The sequence below is a fragment of the Megachile rotundata genome, chromosome 16, assembly GCF_050947335.1.
Source record: "Megachile rotundata isolate GNS110a chromosome 16, iyMegRotu1, whole genome shotgun sequence".
NCBI lineage: Eukaryota > Metazoa > Arthropoda > Insecta > Hymenoptera > Megachilidae > Megachile > Megachile rotundata.
The window spans coordinates 4,097,186-4,112,823 of NC_134998.1; the positions used below are offsets into that span (position 1 = coordinate 4,097,186).

At 38.9% G+C, this 15,638-nt stretch overlaps 1 protein-coding gene across 9 annotated transcripts in view; it reads left to right on the forward strand.

The window, feature by feature from the left end:
• Window positions 1–1,975: 1,975 nt before the first annotated feature.
• Window positions 1,976–15,638, forward strand: part of cut (homeobox protein, cut) — a 168,777-nt gene continuing 155,114 nt past the window's right edge. For 4 of the 9 annotated variants that reach the window (XM_076541667.1, XM_076541674.1, XM_076541675.1 and 1 more), the window contains exons 1-2: window positions 1,976–2,362; window positions 8,667–9,454. In XM_076541667.1, the coding sequence (XP_076397782.1) occupies window positions 9,347–9,454 (108 nt within the window). In that variant the 5' untranslated portion in view covers window positions 1,976–2,362; window positions 8,667–9,346. Of the gene's footprint in view, window positions 2,363–2,429; window positions 2,866–3,110; window positions 4,140–6,620; window positions 8,074–8,666; window positions 9,455–15,638 lie in introns of those variants that run through there. The other 5 variants (XM_076541671.1, XM_076541672.1, XM_076541669.1 and 2 more) reach the window with 5 other exon arrangements.

The window sequence follows — 15,638 nt, forward strand, 5'->3', positions numbered from 1 at the left end:
TGAAATAAAATGTTTACAAGATAATAAAATTTATTAACGCAAATTTTGCTTCAAAGATGATACACAGAAAACGATAACATTTATAAATGTTAATAAATATAATAAATGTTATGATAATTGAAACCTCATTTTCATATATTCTTAAAGTATCCAAAAAATATAATTTGTGTAAATTACAATTGTCGTAACTAATATATGGTACGAGGTTAATTTTGATTCCAATGAAAAGGCTCCTCGTTCTGTTTATAACCGAATAAATGGATGCACGAACAGTCGAGTGTACGCAATCTGCAAATGTTATTATATAATGTTATTATAACGGTCAACGTTATTATTATTGTTATTGCTGTTTCTGTAATTCCGAAATTAATACCATGAAATCAAAATTTGTTTCGTGCTATTATTTACAAATGCAATGCAACGTTTAATATCCTCATCATGATTACATTGCCTTCGCGTTTATGAGCTGATATCACAATCCAAATTTTAAACAATATCCATACTTAATCTTTAATATCAAAAGTATCACTTATTCATTTTTGTAATAAGTAATAAGTATTACTTATTCATTTTTTATTATTGTTATGATTACTGTTTACTTAATTCTTGACGACAATTTTTGTACTAAAAAATAATTGGGTGATCTTGCAAATTGTATATTTCATACTAAAGTAAAAATATGACGAAAATTCATTATGTAATTTAATTTTTATTCATTGCAATTTTTAACAAATTTTGCTTGCAAGTTTAGAAAACTTTTGAACGAGTTTAAAAAATTTTTACGGGAGTAGCAGTTGTAGATTAATTTCATGGATGCTTAAACAAGCGGTATATTACACGAGTTGAATTACTATAACGCAAATCTTCGATAAATTACGAATTTTTTAAATTTAGTATAAAAATGTAGAATTTAAAATATTTATGATTCAGACGAAAATAGATTTGAATATTTTTAACTCAGAATGAAGTATGAAATTTACAGTGTAAATATACATTAAAATATCTATAAGTCGAAATAAGATCAATACAAATATTTGTAATTTAGTATAAGATAAATTAGAATATTTGTTACTTAGAACAAAATAAATTAGAATATTCGTAACTTAGAACAAGATGAATTAAAATATTCGTAACCTAGAATAAAATAAATTCGATTATTTGAAACATAGAACCAAATTCGAATATCTGCAGTTCAAAATAAAACATATCATAATATTCGTAATTTAAAATAAGTGTATTTACAACCTCTAAAAATAACTTGGAATATCTCAAATTTGAGAGATAAATTAGAATGTAAACTTCAATTAAAATAACCTTAAACATTCATAATTTATAATCAAAACCATAACTGATCACTCAATTTACCTAAAATTATCCTAACCTAACCAAACGCATAAACCAATCCCAAATCCTAAATAAAACGGTACCTTCACACGAAGAAAGCACATTCCCAAACTAAAAAATTTCTAATAATAACAATTTTCCATAACTGATCAATTCACCTGAAACACATTATAACCCTACCAAAACATAAACCAATCCCCAATCGTAAAAGGTACCCCCCCAGAAATATTCCCAAAAAGTCGCTGCAATGTTCCGCAACAAAGAACTCAAGAAAACCCAGATCATAAAACAACAGAGCCAAGAGCAAACCGCAAGCAAAAACCATCAAGTTAGAAGTCAATGCAGAAAAGGGCGTTCCAATCGGAGGCAGCGGGAGGCCGAACGCAACCCTTCTTTCCGATCAGGCCGTTGAAGTCACCGATACTTCCGATAGCTGATACAGCGCATCGTGTCCTCGTGGCCGAAGCTGGAAGGGGGATGTCCGTGAATGGTGGGGGTAGTCACCCTCGCGTTCCCGTAGCTAGTTTACGCTTTTATCCGCGGAGCGGCGCCACCGTCCGGCCTGCACGACCGACGTCCCTTGGCGCCTCGTCGCTGAACTTTTGTCCGCACTCGTCAGTCTCGTAGGCGAGCGAAGCATTCGGTTCCTCTCGTTCCTCACGTGTCGGCGACAGATATCACTCTCTTACACTCTAAATTCCCAACGAAACGTTCGACCCGCGAAAACGACGACTTTCAGCGAGTTCGGCGAGTGGCGAACGGAAGTCGCGGGGACAATACTTATACGGAGGCGGAAAAGTGCGTGGCTGGAGGGATGACTGCGAGGGCTGCAGGAGCCGAGCGTTCGAGTTAGTCTCGGCCAGAACACAGGCCCAGTAGGATCTACGTGCACGCACTAGAGCCGCGTCCCGTGCGTGGGCTAAAGGAGACCCAAGGGGGAGACCTCATCCCTTCGCTGGGTCACGACCCGCGAGTTTCGCACGCGACCAGTGTTACGGAAGAGGCTGACAGTGTGCAGGTGATTGTTTGTGATACTTGTGATCTGTGACTGTGTTCCCCGAAACGAGCCAACTTTAGGGAGATGTTACCGACGGTCGAACCCCCGCTATCCGTTCTGTTCACGCGCACGCACGTGCAGCCGTGCCCTCGGATTATCTGAAAACCGAAACGCGACCGACTCGAACGTGACCATCGGACGGATTCCTGATCGTCGCGGCCGACTCTATCTCGGACCCGGTCAACCAACTCCGGGACACGACACAGAGAAAAAAGGAACGACGGAGAACCCGAGAACCCGAGTGATAGCGCCTAGCTGACTGCTAGAATCTACCAAAGGCCCGAGCTGATTAAGTCCTAAGAAACCACCGCCTCAAAATAACACGCTCGGAGCTTGTTTTACACTTAGGGCTGTTTCATCCCTCTGACAGTTTATCCCCGTTTTCGGACGCGTTAACACTTTCACGGGCGAGATTCAACTGTTGCCATTTTATTTTACCATTTGATATACCCTTACACTTTTCGGTACAATTGATATGTAATTTTCGGTATAATGATGATAGTCTGAAATTGATTGTCTTTTCAAACTTGATATTCTGCAATTTTTTATTGCCATGATAATCTGATATTGTTTACTGCTGTCAACAAATATTTTTGAACTTTATAATAATTTGAATTTCATTGCTGTCAATGATGATCTAAATTTGTTTATTACTACTGTCAAACATTTTTAAACTTGATAATCTAATTTTGTCAAATATTTTTGAACTTTCTACTGATAATCTGAATTTCTGTCATCAAATATTTTTCAACTTAATTTGCTACTATTTTTAAATTTGATGCTGTTTGACACTTTTGCTACTCTTTTTAAACTTGACGCTGTCTGACACCTTTTCTTACAATCATCAAATATTTTTGAACTCAATGCTCCGAAATTTTCGTTACCATCATGACGCTCATAAGAAGAATTCGAATTTAATGTGAAAATACATGAAAAGTTTAAATAATGTAAAACATCAAGTGACGTTTGATAATTTGAAAGTTTAGAAAAATCGAATAATGAAAATTGCAGAATTTCAAAAAGTTACGAGAATAATGTGATAACCGTCAAAGTGTTACTCTAAGATTTTGGAAACCTTGAAAATCTTGAAATTGAAATTTTCTAAAGAGCAAACCTACCACTCTTCTTCTGGAGCTCCGAAAATATCTTCGCAGAATTCGTAGTTTTTCGTTATTTTTCATGAAGTGACCAGTGTCTGTGAGATCTAAGTTTGATGTCATTTACTCCAAACAATCGAATGGTAGTCCTCTAAGGAGTTCGAAATCCACACCTCGAAAGTTGAAAAAGTCAAAGATCGAAATTGTCGAATCGACGGAAGTGAAACCCCCTGAAATCCCAGTTTCTCGTGCAGCAACCCTGCAAATCTTATCCGTCAGAAAAAAGGATCGTATGATGTCCCTGAGTCCGGCTCTTGAACTTAACAGTGCATCCTTAGCCGGAAGATATTGTTACAATCGCCCTCGAACAGCGTCGCGTTCCCCAAGGGGGTCGCGAGGGGGTCGGTTTATCGTCGTATATTGAGTAGCGTGCGACCGCGCGAAGAAAGTGAGTCCCGTTGCTGCTACCAGCGAAATTCCACGACCGGGGATCGTCACCGCGTCCTTCTGACGGCTGTTTGATTTCGTCCTGTCCCGTTCCAGGAACGAAGTTCGCCGGTGAAGGACCGATGTGCCAGTGTCAACGGACTTGGACGAATGTTAAGTGAATGTGCACTCGTGAAAGTTCAGATCCGATGAAGGTAAAGGATTAAGGTCCTATTCTCTCATATGGTCCTATGCTCTCACCGTCCAGTTAAGTGTCGATTAGACCATGTTTGTTTTCGAGCAAAGTCGTGTTTCGAGGAATGGTGTCCGTCTGGGTTCATTGGCGTTAGGATCATTACGAAATTCCCCGGGAACAATGCGTACAAAGACGACGTTGCGATAGTGATATGCACGCGCGTGTACGCGCACGCCGGCTTCCCCGTTGACAAACTAATCCCCGCGTTATATCGGGTGATCATAAAGCACCCGCTGACACGCTAACAGCCGCCAGTAGTATTTTCGTGGGCGGCTGCAGACGAATTTTCGCGAATGCCGACGTCGAACGTTTCCTCTTTCACAACCTACCTACCGTTTTTGACGACTTTCGGCCGAGTTTAAATTCTTCGAAAGTGAGGTTCTTTTGGAAGAAATTCGGTTTCGTTTCGGACTGTCTCGTTTAGATCTGTTTATTGCATGATGACGCTTCAAGTTGGGGCTTAAACGAAGTACTCTGAATATATGTGGATCGTTGATTGATCAGTTTAAGACTTCGAAATTCAAGTTAGAAATTTTTTTTGAGATTTACTGACTTTTATGATATTGAAAATATTCGACGTTAATTAGTGTTGCGATAATTAGCTTCTGTTGTATAACACTTTTTGCTGCTATTTTTACTACATATTATTATTTGCGATTATTTCTCTATAATATGATTTCTAATCTTCTATAATATTATTTCTGCTATTTACGACTATTTCTAATTGGATTAAAATACTTATCTTATCTCTGTCAAATCTTGTTCAGTGTGTAGTAAAACTTAGAGTTTCCTAAGAAAAGAATCATGGAGTATTTAACACATCCTTGACTTAATCGACTAACTTTTCTTAATAATAGAACATTTTCTTTGAGAACTTTTGCGACTTTCGTTCGTGAATTTGGTAAATTGAAATTTGATTGATACTTGATTTTACTGAAAAAAAATTCAATTTTTATCGAACATTTCATACTTGTCAAAATATTTCGAGAATTCTACTGAATATCTTAAGAATTTTTAATTTTTCGAAGTTTTATATTCAAATTTTGAAAACAAAACAAATTGCCAAATTGAAATTTTTTGGAATGATTTCTATTTTCATAAATTACAAACATTTTGTTCTTGTCTAAATATTCGACAGTAATATTAATTATTATATGAATTATTTTCAAATTGTAAAATTTTTAACACTGCAACTCAAATGTCATTTTTTCAGCGATTTACTTATTTTCAAATTTGATGTCGAGTTTATTGACGCCATGATTCTTTTCGTTTTGTCATCGAAGACTCGAAAGTTGGATTCCGAAACATTGAATATACATTTTGTTATAATATTCTGACACTTTGAAATTATCGTAACTTACAATTAAAATTGCTACAAAAATGATTGAAAAGTCATAAATTTCTAAACTCTATTTTTAGTTTACCTATTTACGATTTACCAAAAGAAATAGGAGTGTGAATTCTTTATTTCTTCGCTGAAATTTTCTTGCACTCGGCAAAACAAAGTTTGGCCGCAGATTATAAATGTTTTAAGGATTTTTCTACTTCTTCATTCTCTGAGCGTTTTACTTCGTAAATGAAGAATCAGATGTCAAAGTTAGTTAACCCGGTAAATTTTGTATGTTATTTAAAACTTTAGTCTTTCGCAGTCTAAGTTGGTGTAAATATAACCAAAATCGAAATGTCTTCAATTTCTTTACAATTCTTGCATTTCTTTCGTGACTATTTTCCAATTTGCCAAAGGAGATTATAAACACTTGAAGTTTTCTCGATTCCTCCATTTCTTCGCTCGATGGAGACTTCAAAGCTGTCGAATCAAATTTTTCTATAATAAATTTTTTATCGAACTATTGTTAAGAATTAGCTATTAATTTTTATCTTTTTGTAACAAAATTTACTTATATTCTTCGAATCATAATCTATGTTTATTTTTCAACTTTTAAATTTCCGCGCTTCTTCAATAATTTACATGTAGAAACATCGAATTAAATTTCCGTGTCTTTATTGTTATTTAAGTAATTGTTATGGATGTCGTTTTCGAATGTAAAATATTTAGTCAACAATTAAGGCAAAAATTTTATTTCTTCCGGAATTTATATCTTGATACGTCAAAAAAAAGTTCAAACTTGAAATTTCGAAGTCCATTAAGTTTTCGAAGTATTATGGTCACAACGTTTATGTTTATGTCAACGCTACATTCTAGTTTAACTCCAAAATAAAATAGTGGTAAAGTGAAACAAAAATACAATAAACAAAATCTAATCGCAATTTGTTATAATTGTCAAGTTTCAACGATTTATTTATATTCTTCGATCTCCTAGTAATTTTTGTTATGAATGAACAACCTAAACAATTTCTTGTTTTAAATGTCTCTGATATTTCATCTTCCTCAAAATTTCTTTGTAGTTCCAATGACATTTTCCGATTCATCTAAAAAACAGTAATCGAATGTTTCAAAGATTCATTCAGTCTCTTAAACTCTTTGACGAAAGTTTAAACTATCAGCTATAAATTTTGACTGATTTATCTTCTGCAAACCTGAAAGTGAAAGAAATGTCTTCAATATTTTCTTGATTTCTTTATTTCTTCAGTGACGTGTGATCAATCTTCGAAGCCAGTCTCAAAGATCTCAAATCTAAAATATGAAGTTAAAGTCCAGACTTCAAACTCAAATTTTTCCAAGTTATTCGAAAAGAATATTGTTTTAAAATTCTGTTATTTCAATTTTTTTTTTTCGATCAGTAAAGGGTGCAACTTCAAAATAATCTCTTCTCTTTATAAAACATCATTAAATTATCTTAACGACCTTTTTCTTCTCCAAACTAATTTCTTCTTCGTTAAAACACAAACTTAAAAATTCGAACTTCTATTCATGAAAGCGTAAGCAAAGAAATTTTCCAGTTATTCTTCTTCAAGTAAAAAAACCTGAGTCGTAAACGGTGTCCGAATCTCCCTGTAACACGAAATTTCAAGGCCAAGTAACGAACCGTTTTTTCGAAACGCAGCCGCAAAATATCAATCATTTTCCGCCATAGTTGATCAATCAGCGGAAAGGCATAGCAACAAGTACGCGGCGTAGCTGGCGTGAATCGAGTTACAGTTGTTTTCGTTTCCGCGTCAACAGCGACTATCATCCACCGGCGATGATTAACTCGTGCAACCGGCGAACGCCGCGGAAATTAAAGTTGCATTATCCAGCACCCGGCGTCGGTTAACTCGGCTGTCACGAAGTGTGCTTAACACGGTAACGCGGATTAACGCGTTCATCGGAAGCGGTTTACGAGAATCAAGGGGCGTCGCTTCGACGACGCCTTTGATCCTTCTGATTCGCACGACTTTGTCCGCACAATGTCCGCTGGAACTTCGATTGTTTAGAAAACTACGAATTCTAATCTCATTACTCGAAAAGGATAATCTTTAAAGCACAATATTTAACACACAATATTTATGCACAGGGGCTCCAAATAATTTCTGATGAAGACTGAATGTAATGTTGAATGTAACGTTCAATAATCCCATGCTCGATAATTGAATATATCGAAAGAGTGAAAATAGAGGATCGAAATCTCGTCGAATTCGAAAGTTAAAGAGTCGGCCGCGCGAAAAGGCGGGCTGTCGTTTGTGCGCGTGCATTTTCCTGCAATTTCCGTATTTACGATGCATGAACAATAGAGATTGATGCATAATTCAGTTATGCATTCTTATTTTCGATCAAAGTTGCTTTCGACTGCGCGAGGGGAACACGGTCCGATCGACCCTTTCGCTGCGATTCGCTAAATTCCACGAGGTCCAGTATGCTGAATTCCAGTATACCTATCGATCGACATCGATCAGTTAAGAGAAATAGCGTGACGGTTGCATCTAATAAACGGAGTTAAGCAGGAGCGACTCGGGTAACGAAAGGGTCGAAAAAAGAAAATGGAAGGCAGACCGTCGGTGTGGAGCTGCGGTTTCGAAAAAGCCCGGTGCCGTGTTGTCAGTAACCCCTTCGAAACTCAATCGCACCTCGTTCTCCTTCCAAACGTCTCAAAATCGTAACGGCGCTCGCAACAAAGGCTGCTCGCAGTCACCAACGAGCAATCGAAGGGTTACTGTCTGCGTGGCGGGTGGTGGTGGGGGTGAAAATAAGAAATATAGATACAAAGAGGAGGGAGACGCCGGGAGAAAAAGAAGAAGGGAACCGACGATCGGCAGGGGTTGGAGAAAAGGGCGGTCGGGGAGCTGAAAATATGAGATCCGTTCTGGTAGGGACCACCTAGCCAGCCTCCGGTCCTTTCCGCGGCGTCTCCCTTCTCCGCGCAGCTTGTCCCCACCGCACCGACGCTCTCCTCTGAATCCAACAGCCGCGACGGGTAGTGGGGAGAGTGTACGCGACGGGATTGGTCGATCGGTGGGCCGGCCAGCCCCCTCCACGTCGTCTAGACTCCGCCCACTCCCCACCAACGGCTCTGCACCTCCTCCAGACATCGCATCGGTCGTTCGGTAGCTCTTAGTTTCAGGTTAGGAGCCTGCTAGGACGGGTCTCGTACTCTCTTCCTGAGGTCAGCCGAGCCGAACGGAGCCGAGACGGAACGGAACGAAACGAAACGAGGCGAGGGAAAAAGCCGGAGCTAGTGTAGTGTGACCGCGTGCAGTGCGTGTGTCTCGGTATCTTTTTACCGCGTGTAGTGTTGGTGTGATGCTAGAACCACGGGCAACCTGACGACCGTCCCGAAAACGAGATTCGGACAGTCGGTGGTCCCGATCCGACAAGCACCCGCCGATGACTTTGGTGAACTCAGGACATTGTGCGACTACGTGTGACGGTGGGACTAGTGTGTAGTGATAAAAGGTCCAGTGTGTTCCGGGACAGTGTCCGGGACCAAGGAACAGGAAGAGACGGTTGCGACGGGCCCGCCGGCCGAGGCGTGTGCCCCGGGTGGCGTCGACGGCGCCGGCAAACGAAGGGGAACGGTTTTGGGCCCGGCGGAGAAGCTCGAAGCCGTCAAAGTGGCTTCGTCACTGGGCCTCCAGGGGCCTTCAGCGCCAATCGGGGCCCAATTACTGGCTACTGGCGGTTCGGAGGATGCACCGTCCGTGTACCACGCGAATCTGCTAGCCAGCAGCAACGCGTCCGTGCTCCAGCAGCCCGTTCTAGCCAGCCTGAACACGCCGGCACTGGCCAGCATGCAGGCCTCTGCGGAGGCCAACTCGCTGGACATTCAGGCCATGCAGTCCATGGACTGGCTGTTCAAGAAGGAGCGTATATACCTGCTAGCCCAGTTCTGGCAACAGGTAAGTGATAACACCGGTGTGATTTTAGAAAAAAAAAACAGTGTCGGGAGATTCGTCACTCTGCACCCTCGTCATACAACGCGTGGGAAAGACCGCGGACACTTGTAGCTTCCGGATCTGCTGGAGCGTGGAGAACCATAGATGTGATTGTGACTCGAAAACCAAAAGTGACGGTGAAGTGACCGGCTGACGGGATTATCCTCGAACCCGTCAAATCCGAAAAATTCAACCAGTGATGATCGGATCGTGTTGTGAAAAATTGATTAATCGGGTGGTCACAAAATGGTGGTGATTTATCGCGTTCCACGTTACAGATCGAACCACGTTCCGTGAGTCTTTCGGTTGGTAATTGCTGGTCAGGTTCTCTCGGCCACTTGGCCGACCCCGAGTTTCAACGAGGGTGCGAGGGTGGCGAAGTTTCCCCGACACTTGCTGTTCCGTGGATAGTTCGCCGATTTAAGGGTCGGCTTGACCGACTTGCCGCAATGTGGCCCATATACAGTGGTTGACAACCTGATCTTACTGTGAAAACCTAGTCTAGCCTTTAAATCATCGTGTCCTTAACTTGTGAAATTTTTAACCAAGTTTTCGTGATCGTCCTCCTCTGTGATCCAATTGTGCACAACTTACGGAGTAGGCGATCGATTTCCACGAAGTGAAACAATCGGAAATGATTGTCGAAGTTAGCATAATCTGTGCTCTAGTTTTTCGATATTCTAGCATATTCTTGGTGTGTAGATTTGTGAAAGTTTTCGTCCTACGTGAAATAGTGCTACTTAGGGACATTTCTATGAGTGACACTAAGATCTTCACACGTAACACGTGTTCCACGTTTTCCCATAAACGTTTCAATCGAACATGTGTTTATCGCTCTATGACAACGAAAATTTTCAAACGCTTAAGCTTATCTAATATTTGCAAACTCGTTCGGGTGTTATGAAGAAATGCAGTTATTTGTTTACCCGCGTATCGCGAGTCCAAAGTTGACAGCTCTGCACGTCTTCTATTTCCTGACTCCGTATATTTCACACGAGACGTAAAAGGTTTTGCTTACGAGCGGTCTTTCGAAGTTGTTTACGATTAACCAGTGTATTTGATTGAACTACAATTTGATCAGTTTAGGAAATTTTGAAGGAAGGTTTCCGGGTCATAACGTGCGAACCGGCACGGGATTATAACTTGACCGGGTCGGGGACTATTAAATGCCGCATAGTTTCATAATTATGTCTATTGATTAGGGCGCGGGTTAATGACACCGGAACGTGGCCCGTAGCGCCGGGAAACGGAAGATCCATCGGGGCGAATTTCCGGCCCGGATCCTCGCGAAAATTTTCAGCGTCGAATTTGCGAAACGCGGAGACAATTATTAGCAAAGCTTGTCGTCACGTCCCCTTTACCGACTTAATTCACTCGGACCGTAATCGCGATAGACGCTGCAGAATGCTCGCTTAGCGAGAGGATCGATGAAGCGTGTATAACCTGCTGACACGTTTCGGTGGAAAGTGAAAACGCCGAATGCCAGGATACTAATCCGTGTGTGCCGTCGTTGAACGGTCGAGCAACCGTTTTGATTTTCCTACGTGAAGTGTGTCGTCGCTTGCCAGATCGAACTTCAGTGTTTATGGTGTCAGTTGAGCGGTAGAAGGTTACTCCGTCCACAAATTCTTCGGTTAACAGCTTTTGATCCATCATCGATTTTTGGTGAATCAATGTGATTTGATTAGGTAGACTCTAAGTTATTCCATCCAGAAATTCCTTGGTTAACGTTCGACTGATCCATCATCAGATAGTTCGATTTTTGGTGAATCTTTCAACGTGATTTGATTAGGTAGGCTCTAGGTTACTCCGTGGAGAAATTCTTCAAATTAACATCTGACTGATCCATCACCAGATAGTTCGATTTTTGGTGAATTTTTCAGCGTGATTTGATTAGGTAGACTCTAAGTTACTACGTCGAGAAATTTGGTTAATGTCCATCTACTGATCAGATAGTTCGATTTTTGGTGAATCTTTCAACGTCACTTGATTAGGTCTTTGTACTCCATAGGGTTTGAATTACTTCGGGTTACTCCAAGGAGAAATTCTTTGGTTAATGTTCGGCCGATCGATGATCAGGTAGTCCTTTTGGTGTCTTTTGATCAGCGGTCAAAACTTTAAGTTATTCCGTAGAGGTTCTTTGGTTAATTCGACTGAGATCAATGATCAGACGAAAATTCGTTTTGTAGTGACTTTGTCAGTGGTCAACTAAAATTGTAGATAATTTAGTAGAAATATTCTTTGAATCATATTCAGCTGCGATTGGATCAATGATCAGACGGAGATTCAAGTTTCGAACGTTTTATAGTGACTTTGTCAGTGGTCAACTAAAATTGTAGATAATTTAGTAGAAATATTCTTTGAATCATATTCAGCTGCAATTGGATCAATGATCAGACGAAAATTCAAGTTTTGTAGTGACTTTGTTAATGGCCAAGTAAAATTGTAGATAATCCCATAAAAAAATCCTTTAGTCAATGTTTAACTCAGACGGAAATTCGAATAACTCGATCCAACAATCTTTGATATTTGTGATTTGGTCAAGCAGAATTTTAGGTGGCAACTCTTTGATGAATGTTAAAGTGCGATTTGACCGATAATCGCGTGAAAATTTGAACGACAGTATTCTCTGGGAAATGAGATTTGAATAGTCAGGCAAATTTTATACGACCGTAGAGAAATTCTTTGATAAATTTGATTTCGATAGTCGAGCGAAAGTTTGAATAAGTCGATATTCGATACATTCTTTGATAAACATTTCAATGTGATTGGCCAGGCAAAATTTGGGACTCCTTAGTAAAATTTGTTGGTTAATATTCAAATGATCGATGATCCACTGGAAATTTGTCGGATAAAATAATTTTGTAGTGAATGTTTAATCAATGATCGAAAAAATATCAGTTACTCGATGATTCTTTAGTGAATGTTCGATGGTCAGACAAAATTTAGATATTTCTCTCAATACTTCACTATTTAATTAATGGTTAAAATCCACAAATTTTTTGGAGCATGTTTGACAGTGTGAGAAAATTGCATATAATTCGGAAAAGCAATCTTTCCTTGAATTTTCTGCTGTTAGTTGATCGACGGTTTTGCAAAACTTTGAACATTCTGTGTTGAATATTTTAGTATAACTTGTTCGACAGTCGGATAAAATTTGGAGTAACACGGTAGAACTATTTTTTGGTGTATATTTTAGCGCAGTTTGGGAAATTTAATATAATAATTCTTTAGTGAATGTTCAAGTGCCATTCATTCGATAGTCAGGCAAAATTTTGAGTGACTCTGAAAAGCAATACTTCGACGAATATTTTATTGTTAGTTGATTAATGTTCGAAATTATGAGCAAATTTAATTTAGAATTATGTATCGATAAATGTATGGTCAAGCAAAATTTCGGAAAAATCAAACAAAAATTCTTTGGTGTTTCGAGATTTAATAGTCTGATTTTTAGTAATTCAGTAAAACACTTCAGCAAACTTAAAACTCTTTAGCAAAGGAGTCGGTGTCATTTATTCAATGGTCAGGCACGATATTAAAAGAATCCGAAAGGAAATAATTTTTGTAGACGTTTCAATGTCATTTGATGATCGAACGAAATTCTGAGTTACTCGACAGACTAGTGATTATTTTAATGCGTTATAGTCAATGGTCAAGTAAACTTTGATTAAGTAGATAATAGAATCTTTTAATGAACTGTGATTCAGTCGAGCAAAAATTAAACGTTGTTGAACAAATTTTTTAGCGAACATTTCAGGATTGTTTGATTGAAGGTCAGGTAAAAATTTAGGATCGGTATAATAATCCTTTGATGAATATTTCACATGACTTCAATTTATTCATTACTTTCGAATTATTCGAAAATTGTCTTTAGTTAACACTTGGTCAAGCAAAATTATGCATAATTTCGTGAAGTAATTTTTTCGCTAAACTTTGCAACAAGTATTTTGTTAAACTACGTAAAAATATACGCCAATGAATTTTATAATGCGATTTAATGGTCAAGCAAATCAATTCTTTCAGCGAACATACTGTTATATTTTTGCTGATCATATAAAATTTAGAGCGATTAAAAAGACTCTTTGAGAAACATTCTAATATCATTGGATGGTCAAGATTTGTAGTAATTTTGCAGAACAGTTTGGTGCGATTTAGTCGAAGGGTTTAAGATTTCTTAAGGGTCTAAGATTTCTAAGGTTTTAAATTGTAAACAGTCGATTCTTAGTTGAGTTACCAGCAAAAAAATTACAAGTCGTTCAATGTAAAATCCTTTACAGAATGGGAACAGTGTTTTAAGGATTGCAACAGTTAAATTCTTTGTGAAATCAGTTTACGGCGGTCTTGATTCGAAGGACACAAAATTTCGATTCTCTGTAAGGTCGTTCGGAGAACCTCAAAAATTTTGCAAGCAATGTTTGACTTCTGGATTAAATCTCTGAAACCTTGTGATCCAAATTAAGTCTACAATATCACGCGTCAATCTTAATTTTCCTTGCAAGAAATAAAATAATTATAACTATAGTGAATAACATCATATATAATTTAACAGTTTCTATCAATTTTGAAATTTGACAAACACACATTTCGAGTAATATAAGTTTAAGAAACTTGACCAATTAACAAAATATCATGAAAGTTGAAAATTCTTTTCTTAAAAATACTGCACGTTTTGATACATAATTCTCGTAGAAAATTAATTGTGTCACAAATTTGAATGCGGTTATTTTATATTCTATACTCGAGTCAGGCAAAATTACTCTTTCCTCAAAATTTTATCAATTTCTGAAGATCTGTCAGATGTTAGTTTCACTAGAAAACATAAATCCGATCGAGATAAAAATCTAGTAAAGCAAAAGTCAGGCAACTGTTCTGAAATATTTCTATTGTCCAGTATATCTTAAACGTGTTCTTACGTTTTAGTATGACATATTTTTAAAGATATCGTATATTTTAAGTCTCCGACAAAAATTGAAAGGTTAATCCACAATAGTCCCAGTGTCAAGCAAAACAGTTCGATCGATCCTGCTAAAGACACTCAGCATTCGTCCCTCAATTGTTTGACCAAAGCTAGGAATCATATAACCGTAGTAAGCGAATCCGGAATCGACGTGCTCGTTAAGAAATTCCTCGTTGACCGTCCGTCAGTCAGGCAAAAATATGCCCGTCTCCGTCGGATTGATTTACGGGGGAGCCAAAAGCGAGGTCACGCCGGACGTTTCCCGTTTTTTAAACAGAGAGTTGGGGACCGAATCATGATTCACCGGGCAGACGCATCGGGAAAACTCGTTCGGTCGACAAAATCATTAGCGTATATATACGTAGGGCAGAAAATTTCGAGAGGAGACAGTCGCGTCCGGTCGCGTTTCCACGGAGCGGCCGTGCGCGTGGAACGAGACCACGAAGCGTACTCCCAATTAGGAGCGTGTCGACCGTGAATGGACAAAAGTTTTGCCATGACTCCGCTTCCCCTCCCGCCGCTCCACATCGTGCTCCTTAGGGTATCCCCCTCCAGGAACCACGCGATTCGACAGGCAGTAGGGGGATCCCCAACGCGGTTCCCGAGATTCCCGTGTGGCGGCGACACTTGCCGAGACGCGGATACAAAGCTGTGAGACGTGAGTCACGCGTGCGAGCAGCCGGCGAGAAGAGCAACCGCTCGTGAACCTTCGAACTAACAAAATCCACACGTCTTTACAACTATGAGCTACAACATCTTTTCAGATACTTTTCTTCAAATTTTACATTTTTTGATTTTCAAGATTAATTTACGATTTTTAGTCGTTTACTTATTTTCAATTTTATGGGAGTGGGTTTGGTCTTAACTTCACAATTTCTTCGGTTACTTTTCTTCAAATTTCAAATTTTTTAATTTGCAAGATTAATTTACGATCTTTAGGCGTTTATTTATTTTCAATTTTATGGGGGGTGGATTTGGTCTTAACTTCACAATTCACTCTTCTTCATTCTTCGGGTTTTCTTTCGGGTTACTTTTCTTCAAGTTTTCGTTGATTTTCAAGATTAATGTGTATATCACTTTTAGTCGTTTATTTATTTTTTAACTTCATCTGCAATTTTAGGGGGGGTGGGTTTGGTCTTAACTACACAATTTCTTCGGGGACTTTTCTTCAAACTTTTGTTGATTTTCAAG